Source organism: Pieris napi, chromosome 2 (genome assembly GCF_905475465.1).
Source record: "Pieris napi chromosome 2, ilPieNapi1.2, whole genome shotgun sequence".
NCBI classification, from domain to species: domain Eukaryota; kingdom Metazoa; phylum Arthropoda; class Insecta; order Lepidoptera; family Pieridae; genus Pieris; species Pieris napi.
Window position 1 is genome coordinate 13,006,426 of NC_062235.1, and position 19,779 is coordinate 13,026,204.

A 19,779-nucleotide genomic window follows, 5' to 3' on the forward strand; every position below is an offset into this window, starting at 1 on the left:
CCAAATGGCACTTTTTAACATAAGTCCGCTTTCGTTTCTTTCGGTCAAATTGCGTCTAAGCTGTGCTGAAAAAAGATAGATGAGTACTTTAGATAAAACAGTCACAACAGAGCTTCATTCATATGAGCCTCCGATGGAAATGGCTTCAGAATAGACGTAAACACAAAAAAAATAATTAGTGTTCAACAACAGTTGTTCCGTGATTTTTTTTCTAATAGGCAAGGTGATCAACCTGCCTGACACACGCCGTCGACTTTTTGAGACTAAGGCATGCCCTCAGGATGTTTTCCTTCATCGTACGAGCGAATGTTAAATACCCACTAAGGTGGTTGATCATCCATCGGTGCACAGCCGGGGATCGAACCTAATCAGAGATGGGAGTCCCACGCTGATCTAGATCCTAGAGGATCTGATAATTGCTAGGTCTTATCAAAAGAAGTTGTACGCATCCAACAGGACACATATTGTTGCGCTCTTATTTATAGAAAACAATGAGTACTTTCATCTAAATATATAAAACAAAATCGTGTTAGTAACACCACTTATAACTCAAGATCGGCTGGACCGTATTCTATATGTATGGATATTTCTCGGCTCCAAATAGCAGAATAAGCAATAAAATATCGGATAATTAATTAATTTTACGACTGCAAACAGCATTGATGCCATCTGTTGACAAAATTACGCATATAAACAAAACCTACCACTTTGTTCTTGCGCCGGCTAACATAACAAAAAATGTTGTATATATACATATTATAATATTGGCGCTAGAGAGAAGAGGCCTAATGTGTAAAACTGCCATTCTTCTTTCAAAATGGCAAGCAATAAAATATTTCTGTATTTGAAAAAAAAGTTGTATTAAAGTTATTACCCTAATGAAATCCTAAGTTAAGTTTAACTAAAGTTAATACGATATTATTAGACTGTTGGGCGGAACGAAGTTCGCCGGGTCAACTAGTAATTTATAAAATAACTAGCCGATCCGGCAAACGTCGTTTTGCCATGTATATCATTTATAATAAAAAAAATAGGGGTTGATCGTAGAGGGTTGAAAATTAGGGGTTGTATGTATTTTTTAATTCTGTAACATAAAAAAAATAAAAAATAAAATTTTATCTATAAATAAAAAAATAAAAATTAGGGGTGGACTACCCTTAACATCTGGCGGGCTTATTTGTGAATCTAAACCATTCCCAGATCCCCTTGAACACACACAAAAAATTTCATCAAAATCGGTCCAGTCGTTTAGGAGGAGTTCAGTCACATACACACGAACACAAGAAATATATATATTAAGATAACTAAAATCTTTCGTCATTTAAATCATAAATTGATTTTACCTTTGTTATATTGGAACTACAGTGGTTAGATCAAGTTAACTCTATCTTAAGATAGTCCGGCTAACGAGATAGTTGGCGGTAAGCCAGTCCAAGTCACTATAAATTGTGGTCACACCGCCCGCGTAGGCAAATACGACGCGAAAGTGAATAAAATAACCTGTTTCCTTGCATTTCATATTTCAATTTTATATTTGTCTTTCCCAAGAATTGAGTATCAAAGTTTATACATTAAAGAGTATTTACATGAAATGCAACAGTAATATTAAGTAACAGAGTATAAGGACAAATTACTAATGAAATTATTTATTACAAAGTTACATACATTATCCTTACATACTGTGCCAATACGATAATGTCGAGAAAAATTAAATAAATATAATAAAGTATATAATATTATACACAATATCGCTGCTGTGAATTCACTCTGCCAACATAAATATGTTAATAGTGGCGGAGACAGCATTCAGTAGGAGCAACATCCTTGATAACGGGGATCTGTGCAACAGACTGGTTTTGGCCTTTGGTATCGCAAACAACCTTGGCCTTCCCGGTACAAAGAAACCCAGTTCTTGGAGCACACTGGACACTACCCCCAGAATTTTGTTTATTGTAATTTAATATAGTACACAATACTCAGCGTGCTCACATGTTTAATGATAGCTTAGTAAGAGGGACCTTCGGACAGTGCATACAATACTATATCCCGTTCAAAGTATAAGAAGCATATGTAGGTTTAGTTAAGTAATCGTTTTATCGGCAACTATTATTATTTTTGTTAATTATTGATAACAATTTGACAATTACTTACGAAAAAATTAATATCCCTAATATTTTGCTTTATACAAAAACCACATTTGTAAAGATTTTAATATATAAAAGTAATACCCATATAAGTGTTGTAAATTTAAAATTTCGTTTGAATCAACAAGTGTTATCAATGCTACAAATATTCTTTTTAAATGGTTTCATTATTCCTCAAATTAGTGAAAAGAGATCTGTAATACAAACTCTGGTGTATCTCAGTTGTGTTATTGTTATCGGGTATCGGATGACAATGAATCCAATTTTCCGCCTCCCCGTAGGTCCGAATTATTTTTCCCTGTATCTTAAACATTTTCTCAATGTTCAAATGCTCTACACATTTTACTGTTTTTATACCATTTTTAAACCTAGGTAATTAATTTAAAGGATCCGCTGCAACTGTCTTAATGTTGAAACTATATAACATTATATTATCTTGTTTTTATTTATTTATATATTGCATTAATATATACAATCAGATAAAATAAATTATTAAGGAGGCAGCGGGTGGCTTCGCTAACAAGCTATCTCTTCTAGGCAACTTCAGGCTTCTATGAAGGAAAAAGAAATACTAAGGGTAATGTGCAAAAAGCGTAAACTAACTAAATTAGCAAAAATAAAATTACCGATCACAATTTAGACAATTACAGAACTAACATCTAAAATAAAAACAAAAAACTAAAAGCTATTTTAAAAGCTTTTTAAAATACAGAAAAGAACCTATAGTTATACAATAAATATATGTAATATGTATATCAAGCGTTCTAAATAAAAATACCCACAGGAATAAAAGTATTGCACAATCAAAACCTAAATTTGTACGGAAAATATCACGAAAAAACAGAGCTATTTCTCGTAAATCAACTCATTACCGTAGAGACTAGAGTCATGTACGCAGTTTGTTTTTGTTATACGAATGTGACTCCGTATTTTTTATTCACTTTATTTTCATACACGGTGGACACATGAGAAGTAATTGACGTTTCTTTCGAATCTGTTGGTAATATAAAGTTATTATTTTTGAGTTATATTTGGAATGTTTATATTATATTTTAGCCTAATGAGTGATTGTGTATGATGTCGTGTCTTCAATACCTGGCTGTCCATTTATAAGTTTTTTAATATAGTCCGAATTCCTTCATCTGTCATTGAAAATTTGTAAAGGTAATTTGTAAACTTTACACCCATAGTCTGGCGTCTCGCATTTGGCATGGAATTTAACACAATGCGTTGTCAGCTTGTGGGAACATTTATACAGCCTCCATTTAGGCTCCAAATTGTAATATAATCTGTTTAATATTTTATATGAATTGGTATTGGATATTTGATAAATTGCGGCGTGAGTAAATGGGAATCGAAATTCGTTTAAAATTGAACATTAAATGTAAATGAAATTGGTCTGGCTTCAGAGACGCTTTTGAAAGGGCAATGTTTTTAGTGAGTACCGTCATTAATGCAATTTTGTTCAGAAACTTATCACGAAATTCTGCAATAATAATGCGTTAAGCTGGTAAGGAAAATGGCTGTCATCTTTCCTATAAAACAGGCTAGACAGCCTTCATACTTCGTTGCTAAAAAGCTTAGAGCATTGCTGGTCTTTTCAAAATTAGCTAGTTTAGTCAAGTCAAAATCATTTATTCATATAGGTAGAAGAAATAAAGAAATATATATTAAATGCTTCTAATTTTACATTAAAGCCAGTTCTCAAATCAAAGGCGTAGAACGGAAGAGAAGAACTGGCAATAAACTCTCCGCTACTCTTTTAAATCGCCAAGTTTTTTGTTTTACAAAATGTTTGCAAGGAGCTGTAACCATTACACCATATTCCACATGAAACCTTAAGTAATCAATATTAATTAATCATAATAAAATAAATTAAAAACAAAGATTTGTCCTCCAGTCATTTAGTAGAATTAAATATTATTAAAAATTATCTGTAAAATATTTTATAATAAATTCTAAAACCATCTTATAGTAAGAAAACGAGAGTTTAAAGATTGACGTACTGCTTACTCGCAAAACATGCAATTGACACTCCAATTCATACTTATTTGGAGGGTATTCGTCTAAAACACGTAAATCAGTTGAAGCGAAATTGAAATATATGTGATGTTTTTGAGTATATATACTAATTTACGTTAAAATCTTTTATTTTTAGCACTTAATTTGGTTTCGACTAAAGTTAAATGTTATTTATTTTTTACTCTCAGTTACTCTGTGTTTAAAGATTTTTTTCTTTCTTATCGTATTTACGGAACATGGATTCCTACTGGGGGAATAAATTACTGAGATTAATGGAAACGAAACCAAGAATTATCTTTCTCTATTTAATATCAGGAATTAGACGTTTAAAGTAGCAAAAGGACTCATTAATTAAAGATAAATATTAAATTACAGTCTATTTTAGACTTCTTGTTTTTATTCATATATCGACCTGACTCGGCAGAATGTTCTTACATTATTTAGTATAATCGATCGTCTAGAAATAGACGTGTCTCCCTTTACTACGCTATTTATTCTCATTCACTTGACTCCTATTAATACGCCAATGTTATTTTATAAGCAGAATGTCATTTATACACGTAACTATATTTAACTTAAAGGTGACAGTTCCAATAGTGTAAGTGCAATACTATGTATAATTTACCACAAATGTATAATTTAATTTGACTTCTTAAAAATCAAACTAATTTTATTTTATTTTTTATAATTTATATTGAAACTAGCTGATCCGGCAAACGTCGTTTTGCCATGTTTATCATTTATAATAAAAAATAGGGGTTGATCGTAGAGGGGTGAAAATTAGGGGCTGTATGTATTTTTTAATGCTGTATCATAAAAAAATAAAAATTTTGTCTAAAAAATAAAATAAAAAATTTAGGGGTGGACTACCCCTAACATTTAGGGGGGTGAAAAATAGATGTTGGCCGATTCTCATAGATACCGGATAAGCACAAAAAATTTCATCAAAATCGGTCAAGCCGTTTCGGAGGAGTATGGCAACGAAAACTGTGACACGAGAATTTTATATATTAGATATTTGTAATGCCTTATGCAGCATGAACACTAGAAAGAAAGGTAAAATATTTGATTAATTTAACTATACATACACAAAAAAACACAATTCCTGTAACCAAAAGTGGTTCCAGCTCAACGATCAGCTCGAAGTTGCAGTCACAAGCACCAATTTTCAGTAGCACTTTCTTGGTGACAGCTTCTCCCAAATTATAAACAAAATTGTAAACAAAACACTAACGAAACAAAATTACATAGTTGTACCCACAACTGGGCGTTTTTTAAAGCAGTTCCTGCCGCGCACCACCATTATGAGGAACCAGCTGCCCATTGAAGTATTTCCGAATCCATTCAACTTAGGGTCCTTCAAGAAAGGAGCGTACCAATTCTTAAAAGGCCGGCAACACACTCGCGAGCCTGGCATTAAGAGTGCCCATAGGCGGCTGTATTACTTAAGATCAGGTGGTCAGGCCGTTTGCTCCCTGTTCTATAAAAATCAACGAAACCTGAATCAATTTTACTTTTCTAATTTAATTTAAGGTTAAAAACATATATTTATCTAACGAAACTATCTAAAGAAACTATCTTGAAATAAATACTTCCTATTATTACGCACATGAGATGGCATATTGTAAAGAAATAGACCCAACGTAATCTGCTATTGTGGAATCGCTAGCCAGTACGGCGCTAAGACACCCTATGGAGCGTCGGACGTTTCGCCTACATTGATGTCCCATTGAAGCAATAAATTACGCGTTATATGATTAATGACCCTACAAGATCTACGCCCACTCACTCTGAAACTCGGGTGATTCGTTCAGACTTTTAATATAAAGTAAATGCTCTGTATGGAACCTATAATGTTGCCATAATATGAATTTATATCCTGTCATTTAGATGATATCTTACAAATTTGGTATAAACTACTGTAATATGTCATGAATTTTTATGCGAAACGCTATTAAATGTATGTATTGACATTGAATAATAGTGGTGGGTTAATAAAGTAGATTCTTACCCCTATAACAACTCAATCAGTCTAATTGAACTCTTTAAAGTACAGTATTGTGTCCTCTCCTTCTGTCAAATTGTGTATATGCTGTTATTAAAAGAGATAAATGAGTATTAAACGGTTAAGGTAGCCTAATTTATTTGTTATAAATAAGGATTTCTATGTTCAGTATTGACAATATTTGAAAACATTGATTTCGGCTAAACTATATAACGATTTAAGATTTAACCATAATTGATAGAAAGATCCCAATTTAAATAGTGAAATATTAAAAAAACTAAAATGTATCTATATCTGCTAATGTATGAAACAACTATAATTTTTTTTTAAATTTATTTCGTCGGTAATAAAAACATTTCATAAATTCTCTTTACCTAATTTTATTTAAAAAAAAAATTCTATAAGATAATTCACCCTTCTCACACTCTCTCAATTGGTCTCAATCGCTCTCTCTCTTTTCTTTGACAAAAACGCTGCACATCTTCGTGACGCTAATATTATTATTGCGTTTCATCCGTGAAAAATTTACCCTCATGGGACGCGCCCAAAGAAGTTTCACTTCAAAAATTACAATCAACCAGATATTTTTAAATTCCAATGTTGAAAATACTCACATAACATAACATTATCTAGGAAAAGAATGAATCGTGACTCATGTCACGTAAAATGCAGATAAGGCTCGCGCGTAAACAAATATCTAAAATCATACATCTTGGTGAGAAAACACGTTTTTAATGATTACTCCTACGTGGGAGTATCGATAAGCCCTATGAAGATGAAGTGAAAGCATCTTGAAAAATAAAGGCGCGGTGAATGGAACCTGTTTCATGACGAAGGCACGTACATCGTCGCTTCGTAAATATTCATCTAAAGGAACTGAAGACACAAAAATACTTAACCTTTCTTCTTGTTCGGTTCATTTCCCTTCCCGATCAATTTAATTACTGATGTCTTCAAACATTATAAGGCACCATTTAAATAAATGGTTATTCACTGAAATTTCTGATCCGAGACACAAATTAAATTACGTGGAGTTTCATTATATCCGTGGCAAATAAAGGCTTTGCTTTATTGGAAACGATAAAAATAAATAAAAATACTCTTACGAAGGAATATTTGATATTTGTTTGAGTTAATACAACTGGGTTTGCTGTTTATTAAGTTTTTGTTTTATAGAGCATGAGGCTCACCACATGTTAAATGATACCGCGCCAATAGACACTCTTAATGCCAAAGGGTTGTTTGTTGTGTTTCAGTAAATGTTATTATGTAATTAACTATTATTAGATCAAAGTAAAAGTGTCAAGAACAAGTACAGCGATAACAGAAAATAATTCAGATATGTATTTACTGTAATTTTCCTAATATCTAATTGAATCACTAGCTTACTTACTCCGCTGGGTATGCGACCCAAAAAGTGTGGAAACGAGAAACTTCCAGCGCTCCTTGTCCCATAAAACCTCCTTCCAATTGCTAGCAGCAATGCCTCCTCCACTTTGTCGATTTAGCGGTACTTAGGCCGAGTTATTGATCTCCGACCACTAGGCGTAGGCTTCTTTCACCGCCCAATCTTGGGCCCTGTTCTGGGCCTCACGGCGTTTGGGTGGCGCATGGGTTAATATTCGAAAGTACAGATTAGGTACACTAATCAGCTAGGCCCAATAAATCTGACCACAGCAGGAGTGGTCCTCCTGCATGTGCTACGGGTTAACACCCTGCCCATGAAAAGCTTTTTCGTTGCGAGACTGAATTGAAAGGCTAATTGTTCTGTTTTTAAACACTTATCACAGCGTAAAAATATTATTAAAGAAATATGCGGAATATTATTTTAATAAAAATGTGGTCGTACCCACAAATTATTTAAGTATATATTAGTATCTTATTTAAGTATAAAAACCAACGCCAACGTATCTGGGTTAATCAGTACAGAATCAGCAAATAAAGCCACAAAGTCGTAAACGTTGCGACGGATTGCAAGGAAAATAAACTTTTAAAATGGAATTAAGGTGGCGGGCAAACATCAAATAAATTGAAAGTACTCTTGGGTTGCACTTTTATCTTATACCGTAAACTATTTAACGAAAACAATCGCCTATAGAACTTTTGTACAAAATATGTTAGTAAAGGGCATATCCGCTATTCCGTTCGGCATACCAACGGTATTAATTATATAGTCTAGTATAATTCAAATCCAAGTTATGAGGGTTCACCAAAACAACAAAGCTTTACGAGAAAAGGTTGGCGCCATTGCGCTTTGCTTAACAATTCCGTAGGGTCGCGTTTTTATCATAACATTTATAAACTAATATGCATATTACGTATATATAGATATGGTACGCCATCCTTACTAGCCAAGTAAGTTGTCTGTACCTACCTAAACAAAGATTGTCACCACCTACTTAGCCACAAGTGTAGAAAAAAAAATACAAATTTTTCTTTTTATGCACCTATTTTAGGATGTTTATTTATTTCCTTATTTTCTATTCTTACAGTAACTTAATACTTAATACAATAGAAAACTTATTATTATAAAAATTAAACTAAGAACATAATATAAATGAAAACAAGAAAACATGAAACCTAAACCTCTTTATAACTAATTATAAAAAATGCAATTCAGTGCCAGCCAGTGTGCAATTAAATATATCCGTCTCACATGCAATAATATTCAGGGTGCGCAAGACACGCGTAAATGGTACTTATCTTCTGTACGCTGTTTTTTTCCAGTAATTGGCGAAGTCTGCTAACAAACGTCAGAGGGAAGGTTACTATGAGTTACCATGATTGGTCACTCTGAAATCCATTTTAGTATTTACATTTTGATAGTATATACAATATACATGTATATAATCTTACTATAGTAGTAAAGTACATAATATTAAGCAGCGGTGACATGCACAAGACACTTATTTTTGGGATATAAATCTGTATACAGTACCTAGAGACTGTATTATGTACACTACAAGCTTTTTCGATACACGAACCAACTATAAATCGTCAGCAAATAAACTTTAAAATTTAGTGATATCGATAGCATACACTGCAAGGCAATAAAACCGTACTTATTCTTATCACGTCCATCTCCAGACGAAAGTAAATTGAAGTTATGTTCGCAACCAATAATATAAATAGAAAGGGAACATGTGGCTTATTACATTATACATTTGTATAGTTAAAGAATGAAAGTTGTGTATGCTACGTGGATGCTACGCCGATGCTACGACTTTCGTAGCACTTCTTAGTAGAGTTACGATCGTTGGCCTTATACAAATTAAAGAGTTTGATTTTAGAAATATTTGTATTTAATATAAAAGAGACAAAATTAATGATAACAATAACACTAAATATTATACTTTATTTTATATAAATCATATTTAATGTATTGTTCGATTCAAACAATATAAGTTGTGTCCTTTCTATAGTTTGATAAGGAATTAGGGAAAGAGTTGAAATCAAAATCGTTTAATTCTCGATATATATTGGTTATTAAACAATAACAGTTTTGGTTCAGTTGATACACACTAACATAGAAAAGTGCCATTTGTCCATTGGAGTTGATATAAATTATATCACAAATCCTTAACGTATAATAAGACCAGCCTATCATTATTAAATGAATTTATGAAGACTATAATTACGTCTTCTTCTTATTAATTAACAAAGATACTCTACGGTCTACATTTATACTTTTTCTTTGTAATTATTACTCTATTTGCCATCACATTACTTATCAGGTTCCATTTTTAAAATCTATATCTAAAATCACAACAAGTTTTGAGAAAAAATGTAGGGCAATACTTTTAGCGTTTCTAATCTCAGGTTCAGGAAATCGAAATTAGTTCGTACAATTTATTGGTCGCCAGAACGTCTAGGCTATTTTGATCTGTTCACTAACGATCTCGCCCACGATATTTACTCACCATGTCAACTCAACTTTAGCCGAACGACACTCATTAGGTATGTCTATGACACGTGTTATGTAACATCTGTAATCTTATTATGGCATAACAGATAAATTTATTCAATGGAAACTGCGTGGAGTGTGAAAAGTGAGTGGACCATTTTAACAAAAATGAATTGTATGCTATATTGATGTTATTTTCTTTTCAGTATGAACTGAAAAGAAAATAAGAAGAGAAAATACTTTTTGTAGTGAAACTTCTTAAAGCGCAGGAGGGTAAATTTTTACGCAAAGCTGCGTGCAGCATTTATGTCGAAGAAAAGGGAGAGAGCGATTGAGACCGATTGAGAGAGAGTGAGAGTTAGAAATTTAAATTTCGTTAAGAGAATTTATGAAATAGTAGTATTTTATATTTCATGCAAACAATTTATTGAAATCTCAAATGACGAATTGTAAATTAAAATGCCGTGTTTAGATTATCGAAGAAGTAAATTAAAAAAAAAAAATTTTTTTATTAATTTTCGCTTCTTTTTCTCAAATAAACCGAGAACTAAATCTGTCTATTTTGGAAATGTAATAATTTGAATAACTATACCCTGTTTACGGTTACCCAACACAATATAGAGCCTACAAAGTGAATGAATTCTGTATAGAGGTCGTATAATGGAGCTACAGCCTACAACACGAAGGCCGCGTATGAATGAATAAAGCGATGATCAGAATGGTAGACTCCTCTCTAAGTTTGTCTAAAATTTATGCATTTAGTGTATTTGCTATTACTTAAATAACTTTACATTTATACTATCTATTTACAAGACAATAATATTTTATTAAATTTTAATTCAATAGTATATTATAGTATTGTCTTTTATGGACATAACTTTTACACATTTAAAGAAAACACTTTTTTACCGGATAGAAGTTATGTGTTATTATAAATTTACAATTATTTTACATCATTTTTAATTTTTCCGACGTTTCGACTAAAAGATGGAGGGTTTTGGCAGAAATGACAAAAGAAATTTTTTAAATTATGTTAAATAATTGTAAATTTATAATAATACATAACTTCAATCCGGTAAAACAGTAGTATATTATACGTAAATAAAAATAATAGTTATTATATTTATTTACGTGATATATATATATATATATATATATATATATATAATAGTTATTGTATTAAAAAATCCTCATAAGACATGCTGTACAAAATTTAACACGTTTTGATGCAATAGGTTCGGTACTTTTTTAACATACTATATACAGATATACGAGTTTAAAAAATTTCAACTTTAGGTACATATTATTAATATATTAAATATTTATAGTTAATTACCTCTCTGGGTATAATTCGTGAGAATTTGATTAATAGTAATTTTGTAATATTTACTGTTAATAATTATATATAAAACGAGGAAGTATGTTAATCAACTAAGCAAGAAGAAATTAATAATAATAACCTTTCAAACAAAAACGCTTCCAAAGGTAAAATAATTCGCGAAAATAAATAAAATTTAATATGCTATACCGCTACATCTTAACGTCCAATTCATTTCCGTAAACGAGGCCTTACGCCCGGCCAGCTAAAAATAGACGCTCACGATAGCGGCCGAGACTACGTGCCGGAGTTGTGAAATACGCCACTTTTAGAAGAACCTACATTTCGTTCACTATTACGGTTTAAAGTAATTTATTTTAAGCACATTCTTTAAAGAAAATGAGCATTGAGATTCTTAACATAATTATGAACTTAACTATCACTATCTATTGACTGTCACTTAAACCATACCTAAACAGATTCTATGGGGCCTTAAAAAAAATCATTAACAGAAGTAAACCGCAGCAGCAGCAGCTTTTCAGCAGTGTTGGCCTAGTGGCTTCAGCGTGCGACTCTCATCCCTAAGGTCGTAGGTTCGAGCCCCGGCTATGCACGAATGGACTTTCTTTCTATGTGCACCTTTACATTCGCAGATACAAAACATTGTGAGGAAACCGGCTTGTCTTAGACTCAAAAAGTCGACGCTGTGTGTCAGGCATCGAGGGCTGATCACTTGCCTATTAAATTGACAAATGATCATAAAACAGATACAAAAATCTGAGGCCCAGACCTAAAAAGGCTGAACCTTTTGACACCGGCCGTATGGAAAAAATATTTTGATACCTTTAATCAGGTCAAGCGAATATTAAATTTCTTAATAAAAAACGGTTTACTATCAGGGCTTTTGGTATTCTTCTAGTTGAAAAAATCAAAACTTAGAATAAAAAGTAAAAACAAAACACGGTAAAATTTTAGGTTTAAAATTGCCTCACATTTCGAAACCTTAAACCAGTATAGTAATTTAATTCAATATCAGCTTACATGGAAATTTAAGCTGCCGAGTGAGCAGCTAGTCGCTTAACTGTAATATGGTTTGGACCAACATTTAACATCAACTTTACATAAATTTTGATAATAAAATTAAACTATTGTCTTACGAACATAAACGCGGTATTGAAAGAATTTATTAGATTACTTGTTTCCGCAGATTCACACCCGTGGATTTTCTGTTTTGACAAGACTTTTTGTGACATTTTCAACAATATGCGTATATATATCTATAATTACAGTGTAAAATCTTTATAACGTCTAAAGTTATTATCTATTTCTTAACAACTTGATGTCTTGCGAAGCGTAGACAAGAAGCTTGGCATCAAGGAATGTAGAACAACCGTAACACCATCAACGCTATAATCGCCAGAAAAAACAACTTCAAATTTTCAATATATAAATATTTTTTTTAATTTAAATAACGTTTAATTCAGTTTAAGGCCAAAGGTATATATCATATAAAGTTAATAATTAACGTAACTTAACATCCGTAGAACAAAGTTACAAGGTTTTTTGAAAAGTTTCACTGTAAATCTTTAAAAATAATTGATAGTGGTTTTGCAAGTGTGCCCAAGTGAATTGAGGTTACAACTAGGTTAGAACTGATTTCTAAAGTTTATCCAACAACTAAGCAAACAAAGATTATGAATTTAATATAAATACAAAAAACTAGTTCGTGTTGCATACATACTATGACAGCTATTGAAGTTAATAAGGTATTACTATACTATTGGCTCGGTGATGAAGTGCAGGGTTTATTTTGTACGTTTAGCCAAGTGGTTGGTTTCACTTTCCAGTTAGAGGGAACAGTGGGCTTATCATTTATCCCAACAATCCATAAGGGAGTTACAGAACATTGTACTTTTTTAAATATTTACAAAATTAATTTTGGATTTTTTTTGTATCATATGATTCGACAGATGATATTTGGGACTGTGTTATAATTTCTAATTAGGAACCACCATTAACTTACTTCTCTCGATAAAGACATTTCTAATAACCAATTTTAGGAAAGAATATTAACAATCTTTTGATTAAAGAAAACCGTTGAAAAGGACATTTATTTAATGAAAATAAATTAAATTTAAAGAACTATTTGGTCCATTCAAGTTTAATCGAATAAAATAACAAACGAGAAGAGAGTTGCGTATTCCAAAGGTTGATTGAAATTCTACCTCAAAGGTTCGTCCCTCTGATTAGATTACCAACATACGTTTGAAGTGGCACGTGGAAGATTTATTTTGTAATCACGTACGAATTAACTGAAAAGGATGATGAATAAATCTGTATTCATTGTTTAATCCTTTTATAAAAGACGATTTTTACGTTTTAAAGAAACCGTAATATTACGTACAATCAGTAAAATAGATATAGTTGGCCGCAGAAGTAACTTCTGTGTTTTCCAACATGAATGCTTGAACTCACAGCCGTTTTTCATGCCGTGTTCTCACAGCACACAGTAGATTACATATACGGTATGATTATGAACTTATAACTACATTATTGCGTATTATTACGCCTTTTTTTTCCAATTTCTAAAATATTAATGTAGAATGTTCATGGGAGAATTCATAACATGTCAAAAAAAAATTATATGAGCCAAGCCTGGAGACGACGAATCTCTATATATACAAATTTCTCGTGTCACAATGTTCGTTTCCATACTACTCCGAAACGGCACGACCGATTCTTATGAATTTTTTAATAAATATTCCGTAAGTTTGAGAATCGGCTACTACCTATCTTTCAAACCACTAACTAGATAAATTTTATGATACACCATAATACATACATACCCTTAATTTTCACCCCTCTACGATCAACCCCTATTTTTTATTATTGTACATAGTTATTTTTATTGAACTACTAATACATGGCAAAACAAACGTTTGCCGGGTCAGCTAGTATTTGTATAAAATTAAATTTACTATAACGAAAACAAATAACACTCCTATATTATAACAAACGAGCAGGAGACTCAATATTAAGTGATAACGCCACCCATGGACACTTACATTGCCAGAAGGCTCCTAGAAGGACTCTTAGTCTAATTGGTTCCGAAATACTTCAGTGGGCTGCGCGGCAGAAACTACCTTAAAAAACGCTCAGTTGTTTAACGAAATAAGGAGGGTAGTTATTATATTAATATCTATTATTATTTGAATGAGATGTCAATGTGGTGCTCCTTAGTTAAACACTGAATTATTATTGTAAGAGTTGTCATGGAATTACAGCGTTATACAATATTTTAGCAACAGTATATTGCAAACATCTCATTAAATTTACTTTGATCGTATCTCGTTTTTAGGTTAATATTTATTTCAAATACACAAAATTATTTCCCGAATACAGTAGTAGACAAGAAGACAAAATAAATTACCACATGCTAAGTTTATATTTTTATTTATTTATTTTCTCACAAAAACTTAAACTTAGGACATAAGGAAGTGACAGTTATATTATTATACTTCTGTTTATGAAAAAAGCTAGTTTGTGTGAGACTGATGCCTGCTAAAGGTAATAGTACCTGTGTTACAGGTCATCAGGCCTCCACCACTTCGGATCGACAGAAGATACATATTTATTGTTATTAAAAATACTAACGATATATTGTTTATAATTTTTTTTCATTATCCAACCAAAAATTACATTGATTGCTTCATTGCGATTTTATTTATAAATAAATTCTATTTCAGAATGTCCCCCGGCCGCTGATGGCATGGAAAGATTCGCATGTCCCACACCCGACCGTCAGGGACGTTACAGATGTATCGACGACCATGTGCTCTGTGATGGCTTCATTGACTGCCCCAGTGGGGAGGACGAAGATCGACAGGCATGCATGTTTTATAAGACGGTAATTATCTACAACTTTTAAAACTTAGTGGTAAATGGTTAAATCAGACGTTACTATAACACATCTGCTGTACAGCCAAAAAAAGGTTTTTAGAATTATAAGTAGCGTAGTAATTGTAATTTAAATATGTAAGTTTAAGATATACAATGACGGTACGACTATCATCCCTGAGACACACTACCAACCAATGACAGGTTCGAAGCCCGGCTGTGCAGAAATGGACTTTCTGTCTAAGATGGACAACGTGAGGAAATCGACATGGCTTAGACCCAAAAATAGGTGACAGCGTGTGGTAGGCAGAGAAGGGTGACACTTGCCTAGAAAAAAACAAATGAACATGAAACAATCTAAAAGATTGTAGCGTCATTGCTATTATTAGTTACTTTTTACCCACGATTTGATGTAGTCTTAAAACCATTATACTGCATTTATTTTAAAATATTGACAAATGTTTCAGACAAAAGCTCACTTGGACGTGCTGGCCGACGCGCTGCTGCGGTGGGCGCGCGGCCGCTAATCATCCCTCCGAACATTTAGTTCTTGAACATTCCATCAGTGATTCTCAAATAGACTGAGACGTTATTGATCCTATTCAGTTACGCTGCGTACCGCATGACGTATTTAGACGCAACCAGTACTAATTACAGACGTTATGAAACATATCAAGTGGTGCAGGCGGCGAATAACCACTAAATAGTGTAAGGATTCCGAAAGCCAGCGAATTGTTCGTTAGCTATTGTGTGTAGTGGTAACAGTCGTTGGAACCTGGTTACGTCAAAATAATCTCTCGGCAGCTATTTCCTCAATGTTTAACTTCTAGCAATTATTAAACTAAAATGTAAGACTGGTAGTCGACATTGTTAGTCGGTAGAGCGTATATGAATATTTTAGTTTATGGCCCTTCATTTGAAATATAAATCTATTTATTGTATTTATTCGGATAGTTTTAATTACTTTATGCATTCCTTGAAATGAGGGTTTTAAGTAAATAAGCGTTCATATTCTACTAGGTTAGGTTGACTAATATGTGTTTATTTTGGATTGTCGGCCTATTTTGGCGTACTGCATTACTAGCAGTAAGCCATCGATTCCTATGGTTATTTTTGGTTATTTCAGTAGGCTTACGATAAACAAAACCGTCTTGTTACTAGGCAGCTATGAATGTAATACAAAACACGTTATGTTGACTATTTGAATGTGTCGATACTAAAATTATTGCCGAATAAGTCAATTATCTTTGATTTAATTTTATCTATGTGAAGTCAACACTCCAAGAAAGTTCGGCGGCATTAAAACATTACATAAACAATTTTGTTTCATATAATTTGTAACACTTACGTCTTTAAAATCTTGCAGTCCGCATCCTATATTAGAAAACTTAGATTTAAAAGTAAACTATTATTTGTCGTCTCTTATGATAATTAAAAAATATACTAAATTGTGCTAATTACAATTAGACATATATCTGATGTTATAATATAGTTTAAATGTTAAAAATATATGTAGTTTATATTATAAAGTAGATCTGCATTTATTGTAATACTAAAATTATCGCACCAATTTGTATGAATAGATATTATAGCACTATTTTGTGTCTAATAGATTATAAAGTATTGGTTTCAGTAGTTAAGTGTAGTACGAGTCATTAATATAGGAATAAGGATGCGATCTATAAGATTATATGATTACTCATTGTGGTACTTTGGAGGCCGATCAGAGCTATTTTTTTTTTAATAAACACCGATGTGGTCTGTTAGAACTTAGGTTCTTGAGCCATCAGACTCTTCGGTATTTATATTAATATTATTTTGATGAATAATGCTTTGATTTGAGGTACCACAATCGAATTATCATAAAACTAGTAACTTTAAGTCTTAAATGCCGAAGAAGTTTCTTTAACAGGTCAATTATTTTTTACTACAGTTTTTATTTCAACGAATATTAAAACACATTTCTCATAAATGACTTTTCGGCAAAATAATTGGCGACGTCTTGTTCTCGAACCATTCCTAAGTGTAACCACTGATTTATTAATGATAAATATAATTATAATAAATATATTACCTATAATGTATTTGCACTCAAAATTTGCCCGTTTCGTATGTGCACAGCAATTTATTGTGATATTTTAAATATTTTAGATTAAGGCGAATCATTATCTCGGATATATGGATATTAGTTCGTTTGCAAATATGTTAAGCTATGTATTGAATACAGGCTATTTCCTTGCAAACCGCTGAAATCTTATGCTGAAGCTAAAGGCTTATTTCTCTAAGCTGTTATTATTTTCCCTCTACGCAATTGCACTGCTGTTTACATCAATATAAATGTATGTTAATGGTGTGTATTTGTGATCTTTACCTCCTAGATGTAATGACAACATTTTTAATATTATTCTCCAATACAATGGGATTGTAACCATGTAAATGTTTTTCCCATTTCTATTTCACCTGTATCTAACAAATGCAAACTTCATTTACATACCCATTTATTACGAGAATATTATATAAACGCTTGACGCTCGTTAGATCTTCCCGTTCAGAATTCTAAAGTATTTTCATTATATTTTCTTTTGACGCAAACACGGCTAACCTAAAGAAACATCCACCAAGATTATTGTTTAAAAACAATATTTTTAGAACTTGTAGATATTGAAGATCACACTTACGAAATTTTCATAGAAATTCGGCCACCGAGCTCAAGTTTCCTTGAAGACGTGTGATTATTATTTCGCTGTTTCTGAATTGTATTATTTAAGAGTGCAACTATTTTTGTAGATACGTATATACGTTCAATTACCACTAGATAGAGATTTACATATTATATTTTCTCATAATGTTATGTTTGCCAAAGTCAAACAATTGTAATTAACTATTCTTCTTACCGCACAAAATTAAAAGCATAAACAATTTTTAGAACATTCTATTTACAGAGAGCATAGATGCTAAATTTCCATAGAATTTTCCCAAAGGCATTTTGCTCAGACTGTTGTCATTGCGTAGCCTTTGAATTAAGAATAACTCCGAGAGAATTCTTATGCAACAGCGACACTAGTTAAAATTAATTTACCATCTGTACATTTTCCTAACCTTCGTTATTTTGATCACCTGATAATTCTCTCAGAGAATATTCCTAAACCTTAACCGACGCTAGTGAGTTGCCTAACCGTATTCGTGTCAAGCAGCTCACATGACGGTAATCTTATAACGACTACGCTATTTTGTAGGCGTAATATACTTTTGGACTATTTATTACGTATTGTTAATTACTATATATGTTGTATTAAGATAAAAAATCGAAAAATAAAAATAAATGTTAATAATAAATGCCTCAGCCAGATGAAAGAAGTGTTTTAATTACTTAATTTTAAAAACTCCTGCAAAGATCAAGTCACACACAATTTATTTATCCTGGAAGCAAAAACCATAAATTTCATTTACAAAGATATTAAATGTTCACTGAATAAGGTTGCAAAGTCCGTGCGGACGAAGTCGCAGTAAGAAGTTTTTTTTTTTAAATAATTCAATGGGATCCTATTAATGCTTCTCATTTTTATTACACAAATAAATAAAGTATTTTAATAAATAGATTTTGTGGGAGACCTCGTTTAATATCGATAGAATAGTCGATCGATATTAAACGACAGTTACTCTATAATATACAGTAGAACCTCGTTAAGTCGAACCTCGATAAGTCAAAAACCTCCAAATCTCGAAAAAATGTTTTGTTCCCTTCCCTTAAAACACCAAAACCTCCATTACTTGAAATCTTGACCCTCTGTTAATCGAAATAATCACCGAGTCCCTCCAAGCCATTTTGGTACATATTTTCACTCTATAACTCGAAGCCAGTCATTTGTTTTCGACTTAAATACTGTCAGAAGTAGTTTGGCTCAAAATTTATAAGAATAAACCTCAAACTCTTTATGTCGAATCAAAATCCGCCTAAGTCGAAATCCTCCATAAGTTGAAAACTCTATAACTCGAATTTTTTGGCGTCTCCCTCGATGTTCGACTTATAGAGGTTCTACTGTATATTATATCGTCCCCGTAGAGCGAAAACTAATTAAGTCAAAAAATTGCCAAAACGAGTTATCTATGCCATTAAAATTATATTATTTTTCTTTATTTAACTGTCTAACCGTGAATTTTGAAGGTATCTTAGTTTTCGATTTACAAAAATTGAAAATTAAGAGAAATAACTAAATCATGTTAACTATTTTTTATTTATCAAAAACTTACATAGCTTATAAAAATAAATGATTTAATTACTTTTATTTTTAATTTTTTAATCCATAGGGAGTGTAGAAATTTTTTTCATGTAAAAGTAGTTTGATTTTATACTAGTATAAAATGCCTTTTAAAAGTTTTTTTTTAAAGAAACGAAAAACATTAAAATATGTCATGACATGCTAAAGTTATGGCAATTTATATATTTCAAAACTTTAACCCTCATTATCTCGAAAAATTTTTTTTGGAC

The 19,779-nt window shown here is 31.9% G+C and overlaps 1 protein-coding gene across 2 annotated transcripts in view; it reads left to right on the forward strand.

The window, feature by feature from the left end:
• The window catches only part of LOC125062789, an 85,575-nt gene extending 66,941 nt beyond the window's left edge, over nucleotides 1-18,634 (forward strand). For both annotated transcript variants that reach the window (XM_047668958.1, XM_047668950.1), the window contains exons 3-4: nucleotides 15,140-15,300; nucleotides 15,758-18,634. In XM_047668958.1, the coding sequence (XP_047524914.1) occupies nucleotides 15,140-15,300; nucleotides 15,758-15,817 (221 nt within the window). In that variant the 3' untranslated portion in view covers nucleotides 15,818-18,634. The remainder of the gene's footprint in view (nucleotides 1-15,139; nucleotides 15,301-15,757) is intronic.
• Nucleotides 18,635-19,779: the final 1,145 nt, after the last annotated feature.